At 47.8% G+C, this 20,514-nt stretch overlaps 1 protein-coding gene across 1 annotated transcript in view; it reads left to right on the forward strand.

Moving 5' to 3' along the window:
* Positions 1-20,514, forward strand: part of LOC309560749 (ubiquitin carboxyl-terminal hydrolase 12-like) — a 106,596-nt gene that overhangs the window by 68,670 nt on the left and 17,412 nt on the right. The window contains exon 5 of the mRNA XM_082264397.1: positions 7,468-7,544. Within this exon, the coding sequence (XP_082120523.1) occupies positions 7,468-7,544 (77 nt within the window). The remainder of the gene's footprint in view (positions 1-7,467; positions 7,545-20,514) is intronic.

Genomic DNA, 20,514 nt, shown 5'->3' on the forward strand with positions numbered 1-20,514 from the left:
CTGACGCATGTTAAAATCTGTATTTTTTGCTAGAAAATATTATATATATATATATATATATATATATATATATATATATATATATATATATATATATATATATATATATATAGTATCTCACAAAAGTGAGTACACCCCTCATACTTTTGTAAATATTTAATTATCTTTTCATGTGACAACACTGAAGAAATTACACTTTGTTACAATGTAATGAGTGCACAGCTTATATAACCATGTAAATTCGGCTGTCCCCTCAAAATAACTCAACACACAGCCGTGAATGTCTAAACCGCTGGCAACAAAAGTGAGTACACCCCTTAGTGAAAATTGCAAATTGGTCCCCAAAGTGTCAATATTTTGTGTGGCCACCATTTTTTTCCAGCACTGCCTTAACCCTCTTGGGAATGGAGTTCACCAGAGCTTCACTGCTTGCCACTGGAGTCCTCTTCCTCTCCTCCATGATGACATCACAGAGCTGGTGGATGTTAGAGAGCTTGCACTCCACCACCTTCCATTTGAGGATGCCCCACAGATGCTCAATAGGGTTTAGGTCTGGAGACCTACTTGGACATTTCATCACCTTTACCCTCAGCTTCTTTAGCAAGGCAGTGGTCATCTTGGAGGTGTGTTTTGGGTCGTTAGCCTGTTGGAATACTGCCCTGCGGCCCAGTCTCCAAAGGGAGGGGAGCATGCTCTTCTTCAGTATATCACAGTACATGTTGGCATTCATGGGTCACTCAATAAACTGTAGGTCCCCAGTGCCGGTGTTCTGACAGATAGCTATACCCTGTCAGATTGCTATACCCCCGTCACTGATAGCACTCCCAGCACCATACTTGACTATAGGCAAGGCACACTTGTATTTGTACTCCTCACCTGGTTGCCACCACACATGCTTGACACCATCTGAACTAAAGAAGTTTATCTTGGTCTCATCAAACCACAGGACATGGTTCCAGTAATCCATGTCCTTAGTCTGCTTGTCTTCAGCAAACTGTTTGCTTGCTTTCTTGTGCATCATCTTTAGAAGAGGCTTCCTTCTGGGAAGGCAGCCATGCAGACCAATTTGATGCAGTGTGCGGCATGTGGTCTGAGCACTGACAGCATGACTCCCCACCCCTTCAACCTCCTGCAGCAATGCTGGCAGCACTCATACATCTATTTCCCAAAAGACAACCTCTGGATATGACGCTGAGCACATGCACTCAACTTCTTTGGTCGACCATAGCAAGGCCTATTCTGAGTAGAACCTGACCTGTTAAACCGCTGTATGATCTTGGCCACTGTGCTGCAGTTCTGTTTCTGGGTCTTGGCAGTCATCTTATAGCTTAGGCCATCTTTATGTAGAGAAACAATTCTTTTCTTCAGATCCTCAGAGAGTTCTTTGCCATGAGGTGCCTTGTTGAACTTCCAGTGACCAGAATGAGAGAGAGAGAGCGAGAACACCAAATTTAACACACTTACTCCCCATTCACACCTGAGACCTTGTAACGCTAACGAGTCACATGACACCAGGAGGGAAAATGGCTAATTGGGTCCAATTTGGATATTTTCTCTTAGGGGTGTACTCGCTTTTGTTGTCAGCAGTTTAGACATTAATGGCTGTGTGTTGAGTTATTTGAGGGGACAGTAAATTTACAGTGTTATACAAGCTGTACACTCACTACTTTACATTGTAGCAAAGTGTTATTTCTTCAGTGTTGTCACATGAAAAGATATAATAAAATATTTACAGAAATGTAAGGGGTGTACTCACTTTTGTGAGATACAGTGTTTGTATGTTATGTTATTGCAGGAACATAGGATCAATGCCTTCCCTACTGACAGTATAGCGATCTGCCTTATTTACATAGACAGATCGCCATTCTGCCTGTGTACCGAACAATCAGCGGGTGCCGGTGGACGTTGGGTCAGCGGGACCCGCTGATCAACTCCCGATGTGTAGACTCACCCAGCGCGGCTACCCTGTAGCAGTAAAACTGCTTAAGAGGGCGGTCTGCAAGTTGATATTCTTTCTCCTATACCCACAGGGGAGAAAAGGTGCATGTAGAACTTTGGCTGTGGATCCAGAGTTAGCATGGGCAACAGTGTTCCTCCTATCCCCAACTGCTGTCCATCTATACTGCTCTGTAGGAGACAAATAGCTAATTAGGTGTGATTGACAGCATAGTTCTCCAGCAGCAGTTGTTTTCCTGAGACCAGCACTATCAATACTCATGGAGGGAGAGGGCATCAAATACAATTACGCTGCCTCAGGCAACTAAACCGCAGATGGCTGCAGGTGCTCTACCTTCTGGCACCCGGTTTCCTTCCCATTAAAGATGTGACATTTTTTACCACTACACCAGGCCACTAAAACAGATCATTCCCCGACAGCCAGTTTGTATCAGTCTGCGGTCACTTTAAACACACAAGACTTTCAGTAACCATAACAGAATTCTGCTTGAGCTTCACTAAGAGGAAGCCCACAAATCGGACTTTATACAGGGGAGAAGCTGACAGGCAGTAAAGCAGCCAGATGTGAGTTACTGGTGAATTGTTCAGCATTTATTTTTACAAACAAGGATAATACACTTGCAACATGTTTTTATTGCTGATGAGAATTCTTCTTTAGGCCTTGTTCACACAGGCAGAAAAAAATGCTACATTTAGACGTGCACAGCATTAGGTTGTTGTGCGCATCTAAACACCTCACTATAGTAAGCACTGAGCCCATACACACAGCTGTGTGCACATGTGAAAATGCATGCTGCATTTAGCCGCACACAAAAAGTAGGACTCTGCTGCGCCCAAGACTGCAGATGTTACATACGTACACGCCATTCATTGGAATGAAAGAAGAATTGTACATTTGGTGTACTTTGAGTACTTTAGGCCTGTATTGTACACATGATCTTGTTCTAGCTTTACCAGGAAGAACCTGCGTTCCGTGCAGACAATACGCATATGCCCATGTGAATAAACTCTTAAAGGTAAATTCCAGGTTGACTTTGACTTTTTAGGCCTAGGTGGCCCCAACAAACTATTTCCATTACTAGCTGTGTGCGCTGTACTATACAGTGGAAGCGTTATCTACATACAGTAAGTGGCACTGTGTTCCACAGCCATACAGGAGACTTTTCGCCTGCTGCCGGAACTAAATAGAGTTGGCCTGAGTATTTCTCTGCCATACGGGAAAAGCTTTATATTTTTACTAATGAATACAAGGATTCTTCTGATAGACTGAGTTAGATAGGTGGGCAGATGATGTCACAATTACTCAGAAGAAGCCCTGTATTCATTGATAAAAGTACAGGGCTTCTTCTTAGTGGCAGAAAAGCATTCAGGCTGTCTCAGTTTATTTCCAGCAGCAGACAGGATGTCGCTCGTACTGATGCGGAACACAGCGCCACCTATTGGATGTAGTGAATGCTACTACAGCATAGAACAGCACATATATCAACGGCATTGGTTAGCTGGCCTAAACTAACTATTTGAAGTCAAAGTAAACCTCGAGTTCTACTTTTAGCAGAAAATTGTGATGAATATGTAAATATATTACAAGTAGAAACACATTTAGGAGGATCTGCTGGAGTGTGAAATGATTTAATCCATTTTTTTTTTTAAATAGAACCTTTATCTCTGTATTCTGAATTGGTTTCAAACAGCCCAAAGTCAATTTAATTTCAGTACACACAAATGTAGGATTTTAAGGTGTGTGTGTGTGTGTGTGTGTGTTTGCTTTGTGTACAGAGTTTTTTTGGGGTCATGCTCAGTGTGTGTATATACTGTACATATAGATGCAACTTTCTTTAGGCATTCTTGCTGTTCACATATCACTGCCATAATGCATAAACCGCTTGGTGTCACCATTGTTTCCTTTTGTTGCTTCCTGTGTTACCTGCTTGCCCAAGAAACAATGAGGGATTTTAGATTGGCAGCACAATGCATTAGAGGCTGGTTGGCTGACATGTGCATTAATAATTGGTAAGCTCCCCCTTTTTCAATAAATTACTATGCGCAAGATACTAGGAGTTGTATGAGCGTGGATATGAATTTGGTAGGAGGGGGGACACCCGGTGGCAAACTGCGCTTTTGCAATACCACTGGGTATAAGCGGATTGATCATACTGGCCCCTCCTAACCCTGAAGAAGCCCAACGTGATTTGGTCTAAAGCTCCACCCTTCGCGTGGGTGACTCCACCTTGCTCGGCGGCTGCAGTGGTCCGCTGATGCTGGATGGACTGTGCCTGCTCCAGTTTCCATGACTGGGCCAGGTACTGGATGCCGGTGTTTGGATGGGAGACCTAGACGCCGAGTTACGCCTGGTACTGCCTCTTTAGTGGCTATAGCAGGACTGTGCAGATCCGCACCTGCTGGCAAACCCATATAGGAGTGCAGCAGGATCTACAGTACAGGTGAGCTCCACATCGGATCCCTGTTTATTCAGCATACAAGGTGTTTGTTATACCTGTAAAGGTATGCAAGTGAAACTTTCCAGCATTACCACCTTGCAGAATTGCCATTCCCTTTTATGCTGTGCATGGAACTACCTCAACATCTGCTATTTCATGCACTCCTTGCCATTGAGGAGATGATGCATATCCACCGATGAGGGTTTTCCTCTGAGCCAAACTATTGCATTCAACTCTGGGACTTTGGGGTGCTCTCACATTGCTATTGTGTGTTATTAATGGAAATGATCTATGATTCTGGACTGAACTGATGTTCAGATTGCCCCCAGTGCCCTTCTTTATACCCTTGCAGTGACTGTGTTATATAGGAATATGGCCAGTATTACTCCCTATAGGAGGGTATCTATCCCAGTGTTAATCTGGCTCCTGCAATGTGCAATTAGGTCCCTTTTATTATCCCCCTTTATGGCACTAACGGAGTGTATGTGTATGAGCGCACTGTGAACAGCTGCTGTGGTGTCCAGACAACATTGTCTTTAACTTTTGTATGTGGTTCTACCGCTAGTGTATTGAATAGTTCGCCTTTTTCAGTAAAGCCTTCTTTGTATAAGCTGCTTGGTTCATTACATGACTCCCTTAATGGGTTTCTTTTAACCATATTTATTTTGGATGTTTTTTTTGGGTTATTTGGACCACACTAACCTTGTATAGTGGGACAGCAACAAACTGGCGGAAGGGATTTTTTACATCACCATCAAGTTTATTAACTAGGTGTGGGCTAAGCAGCTTAATTTTTGGCTCCCATGTGTATAACCTACCACTCTAAGTCTATCTGCACTTCGGGGGACTGAAAAAAAGCTTGACGTTTTTAACCACTTAAGCCCCGGGAAGATTTTACCCTCTTCCTGACCAGGGCCTATTTTGCGATTCAGCACTTCGTGACTTTAACGGACAATTGCGCCGTCGTGCGACGCTGTACCCAAATGAATTTGACGTCCTTTTTTTTCCCACAAACAGAGCTTTCTTTTGGTGGTATTTGATCACCTGTGCGATTTTATTTTATTTTTTTTGATCATGCGCTATATACAAAAAAAGAGCGTAAATTTTGCAAAAATAACAATATTTTTCAAATTTTTTTTTATATGAAATACTCCCCCCCCCCCCCCCAAAAAAAATGTAAAAATCAAAATTTTTTAACATTTTAGGCCAATTTGTTTTATGCTACATATTTTTGGTAAAAAAATCGCAAAAAGCGTATTTTGATTGGTTTGCGCAAAAGTTATTGCGTTTACTAACTAAGGGAAAGATTTTTATTTTTGTTGTTGTTTTTTTTTTTTTTTACGCGTAATGGCAGCGATCTGCGATTTTTTTTTTTTTTTTTTCTTGCGGGACTGCGAAATTGCGGCGGACAGATCAGACCCTTGACTGACATTTTTGACACTTTTGGGGTTACCAGTGACATTACTACAGTAATCAGTAATATACATATGCACTGTTACTGTAAAATGACACTGGCAGTGAAGGGGTTAACTTTTTTTGAGAGGGGGGGGCGTGCTTCTAACTGTGATTGGCTGTGGCTTGAGGTGTAGGAACAGTGATCAACGGTCCTACATAGTAGAACCGTATGATCACTATTCTTACACAGGGAAGAATGACAGGCGGCTTTGTTTACATCAGCCACCTGCCTTTCTCCCGCTCTAACGGACGATCGCGATTGTCCGGCGGACATCGGGTCCACCGGGCACACACACGCACGCGGGGGGGGGGCTCTGTGACCGAGCGGGAGCGCGCATCTGGCGGCGCGCACTCGCTCGCTCCCCAGAGCCTCACAGGCTAGTGACATACCCATACGTCACTTTGCCTGTGAGGGGCTGACCGCCGCAGTATATGTACTTGCGGCGGTCGGCAAGTGGTTAAGTTCGCCTTTTCAGAAAAAAAATGAAAAGGTGAACTAACGCAGTACACCCTCCCAACCCCCGGTCCCAGCTGTACTTATCTCCGTGGGTGATGAGCTGTCAGTGCAGAGGCATTAAGGTAATGGATTAAAGGTAACAAACCTTCTGCAAGCAGCTCCCCCCAAACCCCCCCCCCCTATACTTACCTGTACCCAATCCCGAACCAGCAATGTGTGTGAGAGCAGAGGCTTTCTCTCCTTTCTCCCCTACTCATTGGCTCAGACACAGCAGCAGAAGACATTGGCTTTTGCTACTGTCAGTCACAGCCATTGAGGAGGGGCTAAGCGCACACACACATACACACGCGCGCTACCGCACAAATGCCCCCATAGCAAGTGGCTTACAATGGGAGCACTCGGCAAGGGGGAGAGCCAGGAGTGCCAGCGAGACACCCAAGAAGAGGAGGGTCGGGGCTGCTCTGTGCAGCATAGGGAGAGGTACTGGGAGCATAGTGGACCTCTGCCTCATATTAGACAGTGTGGTCAATATACTAGTGGAAGCTTGTTAGAAGAAGCAGTGTGATGACCTTTGTCTGGGTGGGGCTGCACCTTCATTGTCCAATCAGCAAATTGCTTTCAGGCCCTCAGATTAAATGCATCCAACGTAAATTAAGTGTTCAGAGATGAGAGATCATAATTCTGTTTGAGCAGTCTGATTTATCAGCCTGTCTGGGGGGGGGGAACTGCCTGTTTAGCACTGAGCATACTGTCCAGATTACAATGTAATTTACCTGTGCCTAAAGACTGAAAAGTATCATTGGATTGTTTGCTCAGAGCAATGGGAAAGTTTCTGTTTGACTGTAAAGAAATGAGGCCTGATGTCACAACTTAAACCATGTGTCTTTAAATTTTGTCTTCAAGTTAGTGAAATGTATAGATAACAGGTTTACTATGACTCCTGTACTAAGCAAGCCTATGATAAAATAAAATGTTGTAAATACCATATGCATACAGTATAGGTTAAATAAGCTTACCCTCCATATCCAGTAATATCCTCAGGTCATTGTTGAAGCAATAATAGGAAAGCAAACCAGTTGTGAAATAAATATTTTCCAGTCCTCTCTATGTAAATACTGTGATTTGTGTGTGACACTGTTTTTGTTTTATGTCCTTCTCAAGGTTAGTAGCAAAGATGAAGATTTCTTAGATCTCTCTGTGGATGTGGAACAAAATACTTCCATTACACACTGCTTAAGGTGAGTCACAAGTCACAAGCCGTGATGCATGTGAACTTTACATTGTCAGCTCTCTGTGGGATGTATTTCCAGTATGAGAATCCCTGTCTCCTGATGTAGAACACCTTCCTGGGCAGAATGGTATGGGGGTTTTGACTTTGCTTACATTGTACAAAGACATCAATAAATTACTGGTCTAACACGGCAGGGATTTTGTAAAAGAATGCTTATCCAAAACTGTAACCATAAAGGGAAAATCTCCATAAGAGTTAATGTGTTTTCTGAATATTCAGATCCATTCAAAAAATATTGCATATATTATGTTAAAAGGGTTTACATTTTTTTTCATATCAATATGGACTTTGAAGTTTGTGTACAGAAAAATGTTTAATAGTAATGTTACCCATGGTGTTCTTTGTTCATATTTTTACATGAGCGTGATGCTGCCGACATCTTGAATAGGGTTAACAGTATTTGTTTGGCAGCTTTCCCTACGCAGTTGCCCAGCAGTTAGATTCCAGCTGCAGGACTGCACTGTAGCCTAGGCAGGCCCTTAGCCCCCAGCTGCAGGACTGCACTTTAGCCTAGGCAGGCCCTTAGCCCCCAGCTGCAGGACTGCACTGTAGCCTAGGCAGGCCCTTAGCCCCCAGCTCCAGGATTGCACTGCAGCCTAGGCAGGCCCTTGGCCCCCAGCTCCAGGACTGCACTGTAGCCTAGGCAGGCCCTAAGCCCCCAGCTCCAGGACTGCACTGTAGCCTAGGCAGGCCCTTAGCCCCTAGCTCTTGGACTGCACTGTAGCCTAGTCAGGCCCTTAGCCCCCAGCTCCAGGACTCCACTGTAGCCTAGGCAGGCCCTTAGCCCCCAGCTCCTGGACTGCACTGTAGCCTAGGCAAGCCCTTAGCCCCCAGCTCCTGGACTGCACTGTAGCCTAGGCAGGCCTTTAGCCCCCAGCTCCAGGACTGCACTGAAGCCTAGGCAGGCCCTTAGCCCCCAGCTCCAGGACTGCACTGTAGCCTAGGCAGGCCCTTAGCCCCCAGCTCCAGGACTGCACTGTAGCCTAGGCAGGCCTTTAGCCCCCAGCTCCAGGACTGCACTGTAGCCTAGACAGGCCCTTAGCCCCCAGCTCCAGGACTGCACTGTAGCCTAGGCAGGCCCTTAGCCCCCAGCTCCAGGACTGCACTGTAGCCTAGGCAAGCCCTTAGCCCCCAGTTCCAGGACTGCACTGTAGCCTAGGCAGGCCCTTAGCCCCCAGCTCCTGGTCTGCACTGTAGCCTAGGCAGGCCCTTAGCCCCCAGCTCCAGGCAGCTCAAGGCAGCTCCAAAAAGCTTCAGCTTCAGAGCTGCTCTAACACCCTCAGTCTTGGCTCCAGATGCTACTGCTCAAACTCAAAAAATGATTCAGAGCTTATCTGTGCTCACCTACAGGTACCAAAATATGACATTTTCCTGATTGCTTTAGGAAAAAAAAAATCACATAGGTAATTTAGTAGCACTTTTTTACCTTCAGTCATTATTGGATTAAAGTATAACAATAGGCAACGAGTTTTTGTGTTTGTTGGTTTGTTTTGGACAGACTGGAGATGGATTAGAGCATTTATTAGGTTTTTATTGCTGCCTGTGGCCCTGTTCGTGATATTCACCTTCTCTGTTTATTCTGCTTACCATTATCATTGAAAGTAAAAAAACTCAAAATTTTGGGTTGACCCCAGAAAAGTTCTAGAGGGGAAATTTACAATGGGGACATGGATTCTGGTGACCTGCGGGTCCCCCAAGGAATTTCCTTAATTTGCAGGGGTTTTCTTTTACTTCCTGTTTTGGCTATGGGAAAGGGAGTGAAGGTAAATCTCCCCAATGGGATGAGGATGGCAAAAAATACACGGATGGGTCATAACCCTCCCTTATTCTATGCAAAATAAAAAAAGAATTTCTCTGTCGCTCATTGACAGACGCAGTCCTCTTGATTAATATCAAATTGGGTTATACTGCCCTCTACAGGAGTAGGACACTAGGCAGAAGGAAAACGTTCTGGCCACGCCTTAGGGGCAGTCCCAGAGGGTATATCCTCTCTCTCTCTGCTACAGGATGTTAGTTTTTTTCTGTCTAGTCAGGACCTAAGTTCCTTGCTGGGATCTTTGGTCCTGGCAAGATTTTTTTAGAAAAATTTTTTTTTTAGGCAGCTTTTTTCTCCAGTTGTTCCTGTGAGATCTTCAAGCAATTATGCTGGAGCTGGGCGACGGGCTGAATGTTAAGATCCAGTGGTCACCCCAGTCAGCCTATGAGTGCGTGCAGGCCCTAGCTCCGCGCTGGGTCGGCCGCGACATAGTCCCACTGGACGGGGACTGGCCCTGCGAGTTAAACGTCTCCCCGGGACGCCGACGACCAGTTGGAAACTGAGTCGCGGCGTCCGTATTGGTCAACAGCCCCCCCACTTCGGTGGAGAGGGGTTCTGTTAGGAGGGGGTGCCCGCCGGTTCTGGTATGGTGAGTAGTATGTTCCCCCTCTCCCCTGTCGGGTTTTGGGAATAGACACGGGCCCCCCTGTGGATGGTCGAACCCTTTTGATCCTGGGTCCCTCCTCTATCCTATAGCATGTGTCACAGATCTCCCTCTTGAGTGTGATTTGGTGAAGAACCAGGAGGCTTGGTTTGGGAGCTGACTATCGGAAGTCACTGTATGAGTGAAGTCAGGGGCTGGCATTACTGTTTAGGATGGCCATGTAAGAGGGTGATATGATCCTACCTTATACATAAGGTTGCAGTTGCCTGGACTACCGCCATCCGCCGCCGCCATCCTCCCGCAGGCCGCCATCCTCCCGCAGGCCGCACAGGCTGATGCCTGCCTTCCGCAGGCCGCACGGTGTAGCAGGCCGCTGCCATCTTTCCACAGGGGCCGCTACCATTCTCCCGCAGGTCGCACGGGGCCGCCATCTTGGCGTAGCCTCGGGTCTCCGGCATGGGGGGCGGCCATTTTGGAGATGACCAGCTACCTCGAGGAGTAGCAGGGGAAGCGCCTCACCGACTCACGGATTTCCAGACTAAATAAAGCCACTGTTATCCCGTTGGAGGACGCTCCGTCCTTTAGGGATCCGGTGGATCGTAAAGTGGAAGCGGAATCCCGCTCCATTTTTTCCCTGATAGGGTCAACCTTTAGGCCAGTGGTTGCCATTGGTTTAGTTTCACAAACATTGACAGAATGGACCAAATTGTTACGCCGTGACCTAAAGGGGAGAAGTATCCCCCCGGCAGTATCAGATTTGATGGAGCAGATTATACAAGGACCACAGTTCATCTGTGACGCCGCCCTGGACGCCACTCCCTTGTTAGGGCGTGCATCGGTTTCAGCAGTGGTCCTCAGACGCGTGTTGTGGTTAAAGTGCTGGTCGGCGGATCAAGGTTCCAAAAAAGCTTTGGCTAATCTCCCTTTTCAAGGGGATCGCCTGTTTGGGGCCACCTTGGATGAGATTATAAAGGATCTCACTGGGGGCAAGAGCACTTTTCCCTTATCGTCTTTCAGGACAGGCACTTCTGAGAGAACCTGGCTCCTCCCTTCTTAGGAAACACCGCCCCAATTTATTGGATTTAAGCCTCCCTCCAGCTGGCTGCCTCAGTTCTGGTGTTTCCTCCAGCGGGGGGACACCGTCCAAGAGGAGCCTTAGCTGAAGCCAGGAGGCTGAAGTTAGAGGGAGTCAGGTACTCTCAGAAGGCGGCCAAGAAAGACAGCACCGGGGGGGACCCGCTTACCTGTCGGCCGCAGAAAATTCATTTATCACCACAGCCTCGCTCAGCGGAGTTTCTTGGCTGGGGGGCCCGCTCACCACGCTCGGGGAGAGCGTCCACCATGGTGCATTCCGCCCCCCGCTTGCGGCGGTGTGGAGCAGCCGGGCCGGATGACGGGGGACGTCACTTCCGGTAGGGGCGGGCACTTCCAGCGGCAAACCGCGACTTCCGGTTCCGGATCGCGGCGGTGAGCGCGCCAGATATGAAAGGCTGGTGCGTCCTGCAAGCTGGGGGACAGCTGCCAGGAAAAGAAAGCTGAGCCACTCCAGGAGGCATGTCGGAGGCACAGACCTCAGTTACCGCTCCGGGAGATAACAGCACCAGCCACCATAAGGTAAGGAGGCCTGGGGTGGTTCTCCCTTACTTCTCCCACTAGCTCCATTTTCTGTTCCCTTAGATAAGGGGAGTAGGGAGGCTGAGGGTCACACTGTGGGATCTTCTTGGTGATGGTTGTCCCTAGCAACACCCTCTGGTGGGGCAAGCTGTGCAGGCTGGGGAGCATTAGGAAGTGAATTTTAAACTATGCCTTTTATATTTAAAATTACAGAAAGCCTCAGAGAAAAAGCCAGCCCATGTTTCCAAGAAGAGATGCCCTTCCTGCAAGGAGAATATGGGGGAAACTTGGACTAAACCCTTATGCAAAGAATGTCTGGAGAGTTTAGTTAAGGAACACACGGAAAGTCAAAACGCAGATTTAGCCACCTCTGTCAAGGAGCTTGCTAGCACTTTCCAATCCTTTAAGGAATTGTTTGCTAACACCCAGCTTCCACAGAGTTCCCCCCAGTCGGCACGGCAGGAAAATGCTCCAACACCGCAGTTACTACCCTCTACAAGTGGGGAGGTACCTGCGGGTTCTGTACATCAAGGGGAAGAGTGCGATAGCACACCCCCCAATTCCCCAGGGGAATCTGAGGCAGAGGGGTCGGATGGAGAATCCAAAAGAACCTCTAGATACAAACTGTCTCTGGAAGAGGTGGAAGGCCTGATAGCGGCTATCCACACCACTCTAGGAATTCAGGAAGAGAAGAAAACATTATCCTTGCATGATCAAATGTACGCGAGTCTGGGCAAACCTAAGAAAAAGGTTTTTCCAGTACACGAAGCCCTAGTAGACACTATAAAGAGCGAGTGGCAGGATCCAGAAAGGAAACCCTTCTTTTCAGGAGCTCTGAAAAGAAGATTTCCTTTTTCTGAAGATGATTCGGCGGTCTGGAACAAATCACCTAAACTGGACGCAGCCTTTTCGCGAGTCTCCAGGCATACGGACTTGGCTTTCGAGGATATGGGGTCACTCCCTGATCCCATGGATAAGCGAGCAGACTCCCTCCTGAAGAAAGCCTGGGACTCAGCTCTAGGAAATCTTAAGCCTGCTATGGCAATTACGGTAGTAGCCAGAAACATGGAGTATTGGCTAACTCAGATAAAGGCACATATTGAGGCTGAGACTGGTAAGGAGACCATATTATCCTCATTTCCCATGTTACTACGGGGAGTAGCATACATAGCGGATGCCTCTGCGGAGTCGGTGCGCATGACGGCCAGGTCATCGGCCTTAACCAATTCGGCTAGGAGAGCCCTCTGGTTAAAAACTTGGCAAGGAGACGGGGGCTCTAAAGCCAAATTGTGTGGGATCCCATTTACAGGGGACCGCTTATTTGGTCCAGGATTAGAAACAGTCCTGGATCACACGGCAGACCGAAAGAAATCCTTCCCAATTAAGCAGGGGAAAAAGACGGGATTCAATAGAAAGTCCTATCCCCAGAAAAAATTTTCGGCTCCAAGGAAATCTGAAGGACAGAAAAGATCCTGGAGTCAAAGAGGGAAGGGCCGCGGGGGGGCTATTTTTCGCCCTCCTGAACAGCCCAAGAAGTCTCAATGACAACCTCACCACTGTGGGAGGGAGACTGGGGACCTTTCTCCCACGGTGGGAAGAGATCACCTCCAGCCCCTTTATCCTGCAGATAATAAGACAGGGTTATCAGCTGGAGTTCTCAAGCCCCCCTCCTGCCAGAATGTTAATCACCCATCTGCCAAAATGCGAACAGAAATCCAGGGCCATACTCTCCTCTCTCAAGGAATTAAAAATACAAAACGTCATTCGGAGAGTTTCAGCAAGGGAAGTGGGAGAAGGGTTTTACTCCCACATCTTTGTGGTGACAAAGCCCTAAGGCAGTTACAGGTTAATCTTAAACCTAAAACCCCTGAATCGTTCAATCAGATACAGGAAGTTCAGGATGGACTCTATCTATTCGATAAGAACCATCCTTCCCCCACAGTGCTATATGGCCTCGATAGATCTCAAGGATGCATACCTGCACATTCCCATTGCAGAGAAAAGCCAAAAGTTCCTGAGGCTAGCCGTAAAAACAGGGGAGGACATTCAGCACTGGCAATTTCAGGCCCTCCCTTTTGGCCTCTCCTCGTCCCCCCGAATATTCACGAAGGTAATGGCAGAGACCTTGGCATTTATGCGACTACAGGGTTTGTCGGTAATCGCGTACCTAGACGACCTGTTGTTGTTCGCCCACTCCCAAGAACAATTGTCCAGGGATCTCCGGGATGCAACACGGATTCTGGAAGACCTGGGTTGGTTACTGAATTTAGAAAAATCCTCCCTAGTACCAACACAAAGGATATTGTTCTTGGGGTACGAGATAGACTCCAGGGTCCAAAAAAATCTTCTTACCCCCGGACAAAAAGCAGAAAATAAACAAGGCAGTAGGACAGTTGCAAGCAAACCAAGCGATCTCAGTCAGACAATCCATGTCTATACTGGGGTTACTAACAGCAGCCATCCCAGCAGTGCAGTGGGCAGGCCTGCACTTTCGTCCCCTGCAACTATTCATCCTGGAAGCTTGGGACCGCAGCCAGGATTCCCTGGATACCTTCATACAAATCCCAACCGCAGTGAAAAGATCCCTGTGGTGGTGGAGAAAAGCCGAAAATCTATCACAAGGCCTCTGTTGGGTTCAGATAGCCTCCACCATCATCACCACAGATGCAAGCGGCATAGGCTGGGGGGCCCATCTGGGATCCAAGCTAGCCCAGGGGACCTGGGGACTGGAGGAAGCAAAACAATCCTCCAATTGGAGGGAATTGAGGGCGGTAGAGTTAGCCCTCAGAGCCTTCCAGGAGGACTTGCAGGGACACCGAATTCAGGTACGGTCAGACAATGCCACAGTGGTGGCATATCTAAACCGACAGGGGGGAACCAGAAGCAATCTCCTATGGGGTCTGGCAAAGAAGATCTTGCAATGGGCCGAGGTCCAAGTTCTCTCTCTTTCGGCAGTTCATCTCAAGGGAGAGTTAAATCAACTAGCCGACTTTCTCAGCAGAAAGACGGTAAGAGAAGGAGACTGGACGTTAAATCAGGAGGTGTTCAATGGAATTACCCAGAGATGGGGAATGCCAAACATCGGCCTGTTTGCCTCACGGCAGAACACAGACACCTCAATATTTTTCCCTGAGCAGATGGGACGGAGCTCTAGGGGTGGATGCTCTAGCTCAACCCTGGGTGTTCCCCAAATCCTATGCCTTCCCCCCACCAGTGCTAATACCAGCGGTCTTGAGGAAGTTTCAGGAGGAAAGTACGACGCTAATACTTATAGCACCACATTGGCCCAGGAGACCGTGGTTCTCGACCCTAAATCACTTAGCGGTAGAGCCCCCCTGGTTGCTACCAGTGAGAGAAGATCTCCTCTCCCAGGGCCCAGTACTCTGTCCTCAGACACAACATTGGAACCTTGCAGCTTGGCTACTGAAGAAGAACTGTTAAAGAGCAAGGGTTTCTCGGGCCAACTGGTGCAGACTCTGCTAGGAAGCAGGAAGAAAGAGACACAGAGCATCTACCTAAAAACTTGGAAGTTTTTTAGAAACTGGTGCAAAGCAAGCTCTTTAGCCGCAGGAAGTACAGTATCAGTACTCGAGTTCCTACAAGAGGGGGCAAACAAGGGGTTAGCCATCAGCACCCTAAAAGGCCAAATTTCAGCCATTAGCGTATTCCTGGAAATACCTTTAGCAAAAGATCCCTGGGTGATCCGTTTTTTCAAAGCCCTGAATAGGCAAAGACCAACAAGAAATCTCCCATTTCCAATGTGGGATTTGTCTTTAGTTTTGCAGGCTCTCATTAAAGAGCCATTTGAGCCATTGGAGTCTTGTTCGGTGAGAAATTTAACCCTCAAGACAGTTTTTTTAGTGGCAATCACGACCGCCAGGCGGGTTAGTGAGCTAGAGGCCCTTTTGGTTAAAGCACCTTTTTTACAAATTTTTGCAGATCGGGTTATCTTTAAAACCGATCCAGTGTTTCTACCCAAGGTAGTCTCAAGGTTCCATAGAGACCAGGAGATAGTGCTACCGACGTTTTGTTCAGAGCCTGTGAGGGAACAGGAAATTAGTTTTCATAGTTTAGATGTCAGAAGATGCATTCTGCAATACCTAAACATCACGAAGGAGTTCAGGAAGTCAGACTCTTTTTTTTTGTTTTATTTAATAGTTCAAAGAAGGGTACTAAAGCGTCCAGACGTTCAATAGCCAGATGGCTTAGATTAATCATCAGTGATGCTTATAGGCTTTCCGGTAAGGAGGTCCCTATGGGTATTAAGGCGCACTCTACAAGAGCAATGGCGGCTTCTCAGGCGGAAAGAGCTGGTGCTACCCCGGAGCAGATCTGTCGGGCAGCAACTTGGTCCAGCTACACAACTTTTTCCAAACACTATAGACTGGACCTGCTATCCGCTAAAGATCAGGCTTTTGGGCGAAAAGTCCTGCAAGCGGTAGTCCCACCCTGAAAGTAAGTACTCTCTTATCCTCTCAGAAGTGCCTGTCCTGAAAGACGATAAGGGAAAATTTAAAGTTACTTACTGGTAACGTCTTTTCCAGTAGTCTTTCAGGACAGCACTAATACCCACCCGAAGAAGGTCTGAATATAAGATGATCAGAGGATGGAGGTTAGTATGATATATCTTTGTGTCTCCCCAGTGGCCGGAGGTACTCTTGAAGAACTGAGGCAGCCAGCTGGAGGGAGGCTTAAATCCAATAAATTGGGGCGGTGTTTCCTAAGAAGGGAGGAGCCAGGTTCTCTCAGAAGTGCCTGTCCTGAAAGACTACTGGAAAAGACGTTACCAGTAAGTAACTTTAATTTTTTGCCACAGACTGCTAAGGGTAAAGGACCTCGTAACAGGCGAGGACCTTCCTTTTCCGCTCATAAAAAGTTTGTTCGTTCCGCTGGGGCGGGCGATAAGGGGAAGCCCTCCAAAGCCCCTTCAGGGGGTTTCAAAGGGCGCTGGTCGGGTAAACAAAAGTCCGGCTCAGCCAAACCTGAAGATAAGACCAATACAGCCTGAAGGTGCGCCCCCACCCATCTCTGGGGTGGGGGGACGTCTTCACCAGTTTCCGGATCCATGGCTTTCCAGAATCCCGGACAAAGGGGTTCGCGAGGTCATACGGTCGGGATACAAGATAGAGTTTCGATCACTTCTACCGGTGCGATTCTTCCCTTCCAACATTCGACTATCCCCGGATCGCTTAAAAGCTTTGCGGGGGGCAGTAATGGACTTGATGCAACAAGGAGTGGTAGTTCCCGTTCCTTGAGCAGAACGTTTTCAGGGGTTCTATTCAAACCTATTCACAATACCCAGAAAGGAGGGCAAGGTGCGTCCAATTCTGGACTTAAGAGCACTCAATCATTTTGTCCGGGTACAAGAATTCAAGATGGAGTCCATCTGAACAGGGGTGGCCTCCCTGCATCAGGGGGATTTCCTGGCGTCCAGAGACAGCAAGGATGCCTAATTTCAGGTCCCCATCTTCGCAGGACATCAGCGTTTTCTTCACTTTTCCCAAAGATCATTCCTAGTTCCCACCAGGAGATTGAACTATCTGGGCCTAACTTTGGGGACATCCTTGGCAAGGGTGGGTCTCCTTACGGAGAAGCTCCGGAAGATTCAGTGAACGATTCGGATGTTGCTGTCTGTCAACTGGCCTTCCCTTCGGACTTGCATGAGGATCCTGGGACTGATGGTGGCCTCCTTTAGAGGCAGTACCGTATGCCCAGTCTCATAACCGAATTCTCCAAAAGGAGATTCTTTTTAAATGAAATCAGAATCCCGATTCTCTGGACAATCGGATCCGGTTGAGCGAGCGGACCAGGGAGTCTCTGGTCTGGTGGCTTCGGTCTCCGATGCTCAGCCAGGGGGAAAGTCATTTCTTCTGATAGAATCCAGGTTACCGATAAATGTATTGGAACTGAGAGCGATCAGACTTTGTCTGATTTACTGGACCGAGCAGCTCCAGGGCAGCCCGGTTCGGATCCAGTCGGACAATGCCACGACCGTGGCTTATGTCAATCACCAAGGGGGCACCTAGAGTGTCCTGGCGGCCATCGAAGTGGCCAGCATTCTTCGTTGGGCGGAACGGTTTGTTCCGGCTCTCTCCGCGGTATTCACTCCGGGGGTGGAAAATCGGCAGGCAGATTATCTCAGCCGGCAGATTCTGGATCAAGGGGAATGGCCTCTTCATCCAGAGGTATTTCACCAGCTGTGCCTTCATTGGGGCACCCCAGAGGTGGATCTGTTGGCAGCTCGGCTCAACAGGAAGGTGCAGAGGTTTGTAGCCCGCTCCCGAGATCCTCGAGCGGACGCAGCAGACGCGCTGGTCCCCCTGTGGGGACAGTATCAGCTACTGTATGTCTTCCCTCCTCTCAAGTTGCTGCCGAAACTTCTTCGCAGGATAGAGGTGGAGGGAATTCCAGTTATCCTGGTAGCTCCGGACTGGCCTCGTCGACCCGGGTACGCCGACTTGGTCAGGCTGGTCGCGGGCGCTCCTTGGAGACTTCCTCTCAGGGAGGATCTGCGGTCTCAGACCGATCTTCCATCCTGCTTTACAGTCGCTGGCTTTAACGGACTGGCTATTAAGACTCAGGTGCTGAAGGACAAGGGATTGTCAACTTCAGTTATTCCTACTTTAATTAAAGCAAGGAAAGCGACTTCCAGAAAAGTCTATCATCGCACATGGAAGTCTTATATTGCGTGGTGTGAATCCCTTGGATTTCCTCCACGTGCCTATTCGGTGACCCGAATCTTGGCTTTTCTGCAACAGGGGGTTGAGCAGAAGCTGGCCTTGAGTACTGTCAAGGGTCAGGTTTCAGCGTTAGCAATTTTCTTTCAGAAACCTTTGGCTACCCATTCCTTGGTGCGGAATTTCATCCAGGGGGTGCGGCACCTGGCTCCGCCAGTGCGCGCGCCCTTACCGCCCTGGGATCTTAATTTGGTGTTGTCGGTTCTTCAGAAACCTTCCTTTGAAAATATCAGGGAGATTCCCTTGCTTACGTTATCCCAGAAGGTGGCCTTCTTGGTGGCCATTACTTCTGCACGCAGGGTGTCAGAACTGGCCGCATTATCCTGTCGTTCCCCATATCTGGTGGTTCATGGGGATAAGGTGGTTCTTCGTCCGAATCCATCCTTCCTTCCTAAGGTGGTTTCAGAGTTTCATCTGAATGAAGATATTGTGCTACCTTCCTTGTGTCCTAAGCCCAGTCATCCTCGGGAGTTTGCGTTGCATTCCTTGGATGTGGTTCGGGCAATCAGGGTATACTTGAAAACTATGGACTCGTTTCGTAAAACGGATTCACTTTTTGTGATCACGGATGGCCCCAAAAAGGGGTTGCCTGCATCTGCTGCGACTATCTCCAGATGGATCAGACAGACGGTGGTACAGGCTTATTCTATTAAGGGTCGGAATCCTCTGTTCCCTGTTAAGGCGCACTCCACTCAGGCGCTTAGTGCTTCCTGGGCCTTCCGCCATCAGGCGTCAGTGGTCCAGGTTTGCAAGGCGGCTACCTGGTCGTCGGCTCATACCTTTACAAAATTTTATAAAGTTGATGTGTTGGCATCGTCGGATGCCTCTTTTGGCCGCATAGTTTTGCAGGCCGCAATTTGAGGAGACCGTTGGTCTAACTCGAGGGTTTTTTCTGTTGGGTTTTCAGTTGAGTCTCATCCATTGGTTTGATGAGCCTTTAAGACTTCTAGTCGGCACCGGTTGGGCCTTCTGGATTTAAATTTTGATTTCTGTTATCCCACCCCTCATTTGTGGCACTGCTTTGGGACGTCCCAATTTGATATTAATCAAGAGGACTGCGCCTGTCAATGAGCGACAGAGAAAAATGGATTTTTGTAAAATCTTACCGTAAAATCCTTTTCTCTTAAGCTCATTGACAGACGCAGTACCCGCCCCTCTACTTTTGAGTTGGGTTTGGTTAAATTCTCTGACACTGCTTTGTGACATAACTAACATCCTGTAGCAGAGAGAGAGAGGATATACCCTCTGGGACTGCCCCTAAGGTGTGGCCAGAACATTTTCCTTCTGCCTAGTGTCCTACTCCTGTGGAGGGCAGTATAACCCAATTTGATATTATTCAAGAGGACTGTCAATGAGCTTAAGAGAAAAGGATTTTACGGTAAGATTTTACAAAAATCCATTTTTACCTATAGTTCTACTTTAAATATTGCCCACATACATTTACTGCAGCAAGGCAGCCGCTCTGTGCCAGATTATGTACCTAGTACGTGATCTGCCACTTTTGGGTCTGGGGCGCATGCTGCCAGTAACCTGCTCCTGCTATGATCACACAATGGGAGCCCAGCGGCGAGTACTGCGGACTCTATGTCCACCGGCACCGGTCAATTACACAGGATGTGGTCAGAACAACAACCTATATAAACAAGGCAGATAGTCATTCTGTCAGAGAGGAAGGTATTAATCCTGTCTTTCTGCAAAGCAGGAACCCGAATCCTTGCCTTCCCCCTAGTCAAAGCACCTCCTCCACAGTGAGTAAGCACAATCTAAGCACACAGATAACCCTTTAATTGCCCCTGCCTTCCATTGCCTTGTTAAAAAAGCTGAGGGTAAAGGTGATGGACTGGCCAAGCATGTCTCCAGACCTAAACCCTATTGAGCATCTGTGGGACATCCTCAAACGGAAGGTGGAGGAGCACAAAGTCTCTAACATCCACCAGCTCCGTAATGTCATCATGGAGGAGTGGAAGAGGACTCCAGTGGCAACCTGTGAAGCTCTGGTGAACTCCATGCTCAAGAGGGTTAGGGCAGTGCTGGAAAATAATAGTGGCCACACAAAATATTGACACTTTTGGTCTAATTTGTACATTTTAATTTAGGGGTGTACTCACTTTTGTTGCCAGCAGTTTAGACATTAATTGCTGTGTGT

Source organism: Pelophylax lessonae (genome assembly GCF_965119305.1).
Source record: "Pelophylax lessonae genome assembly, chromosome: 7".
Taxonomy (NCBI): domain Eukaryota; kingdom Metazoa; phylum Chordata; class Amphibia; order Anura; family Ranidae; genus Pelophylax; species Pelophylax lessonae.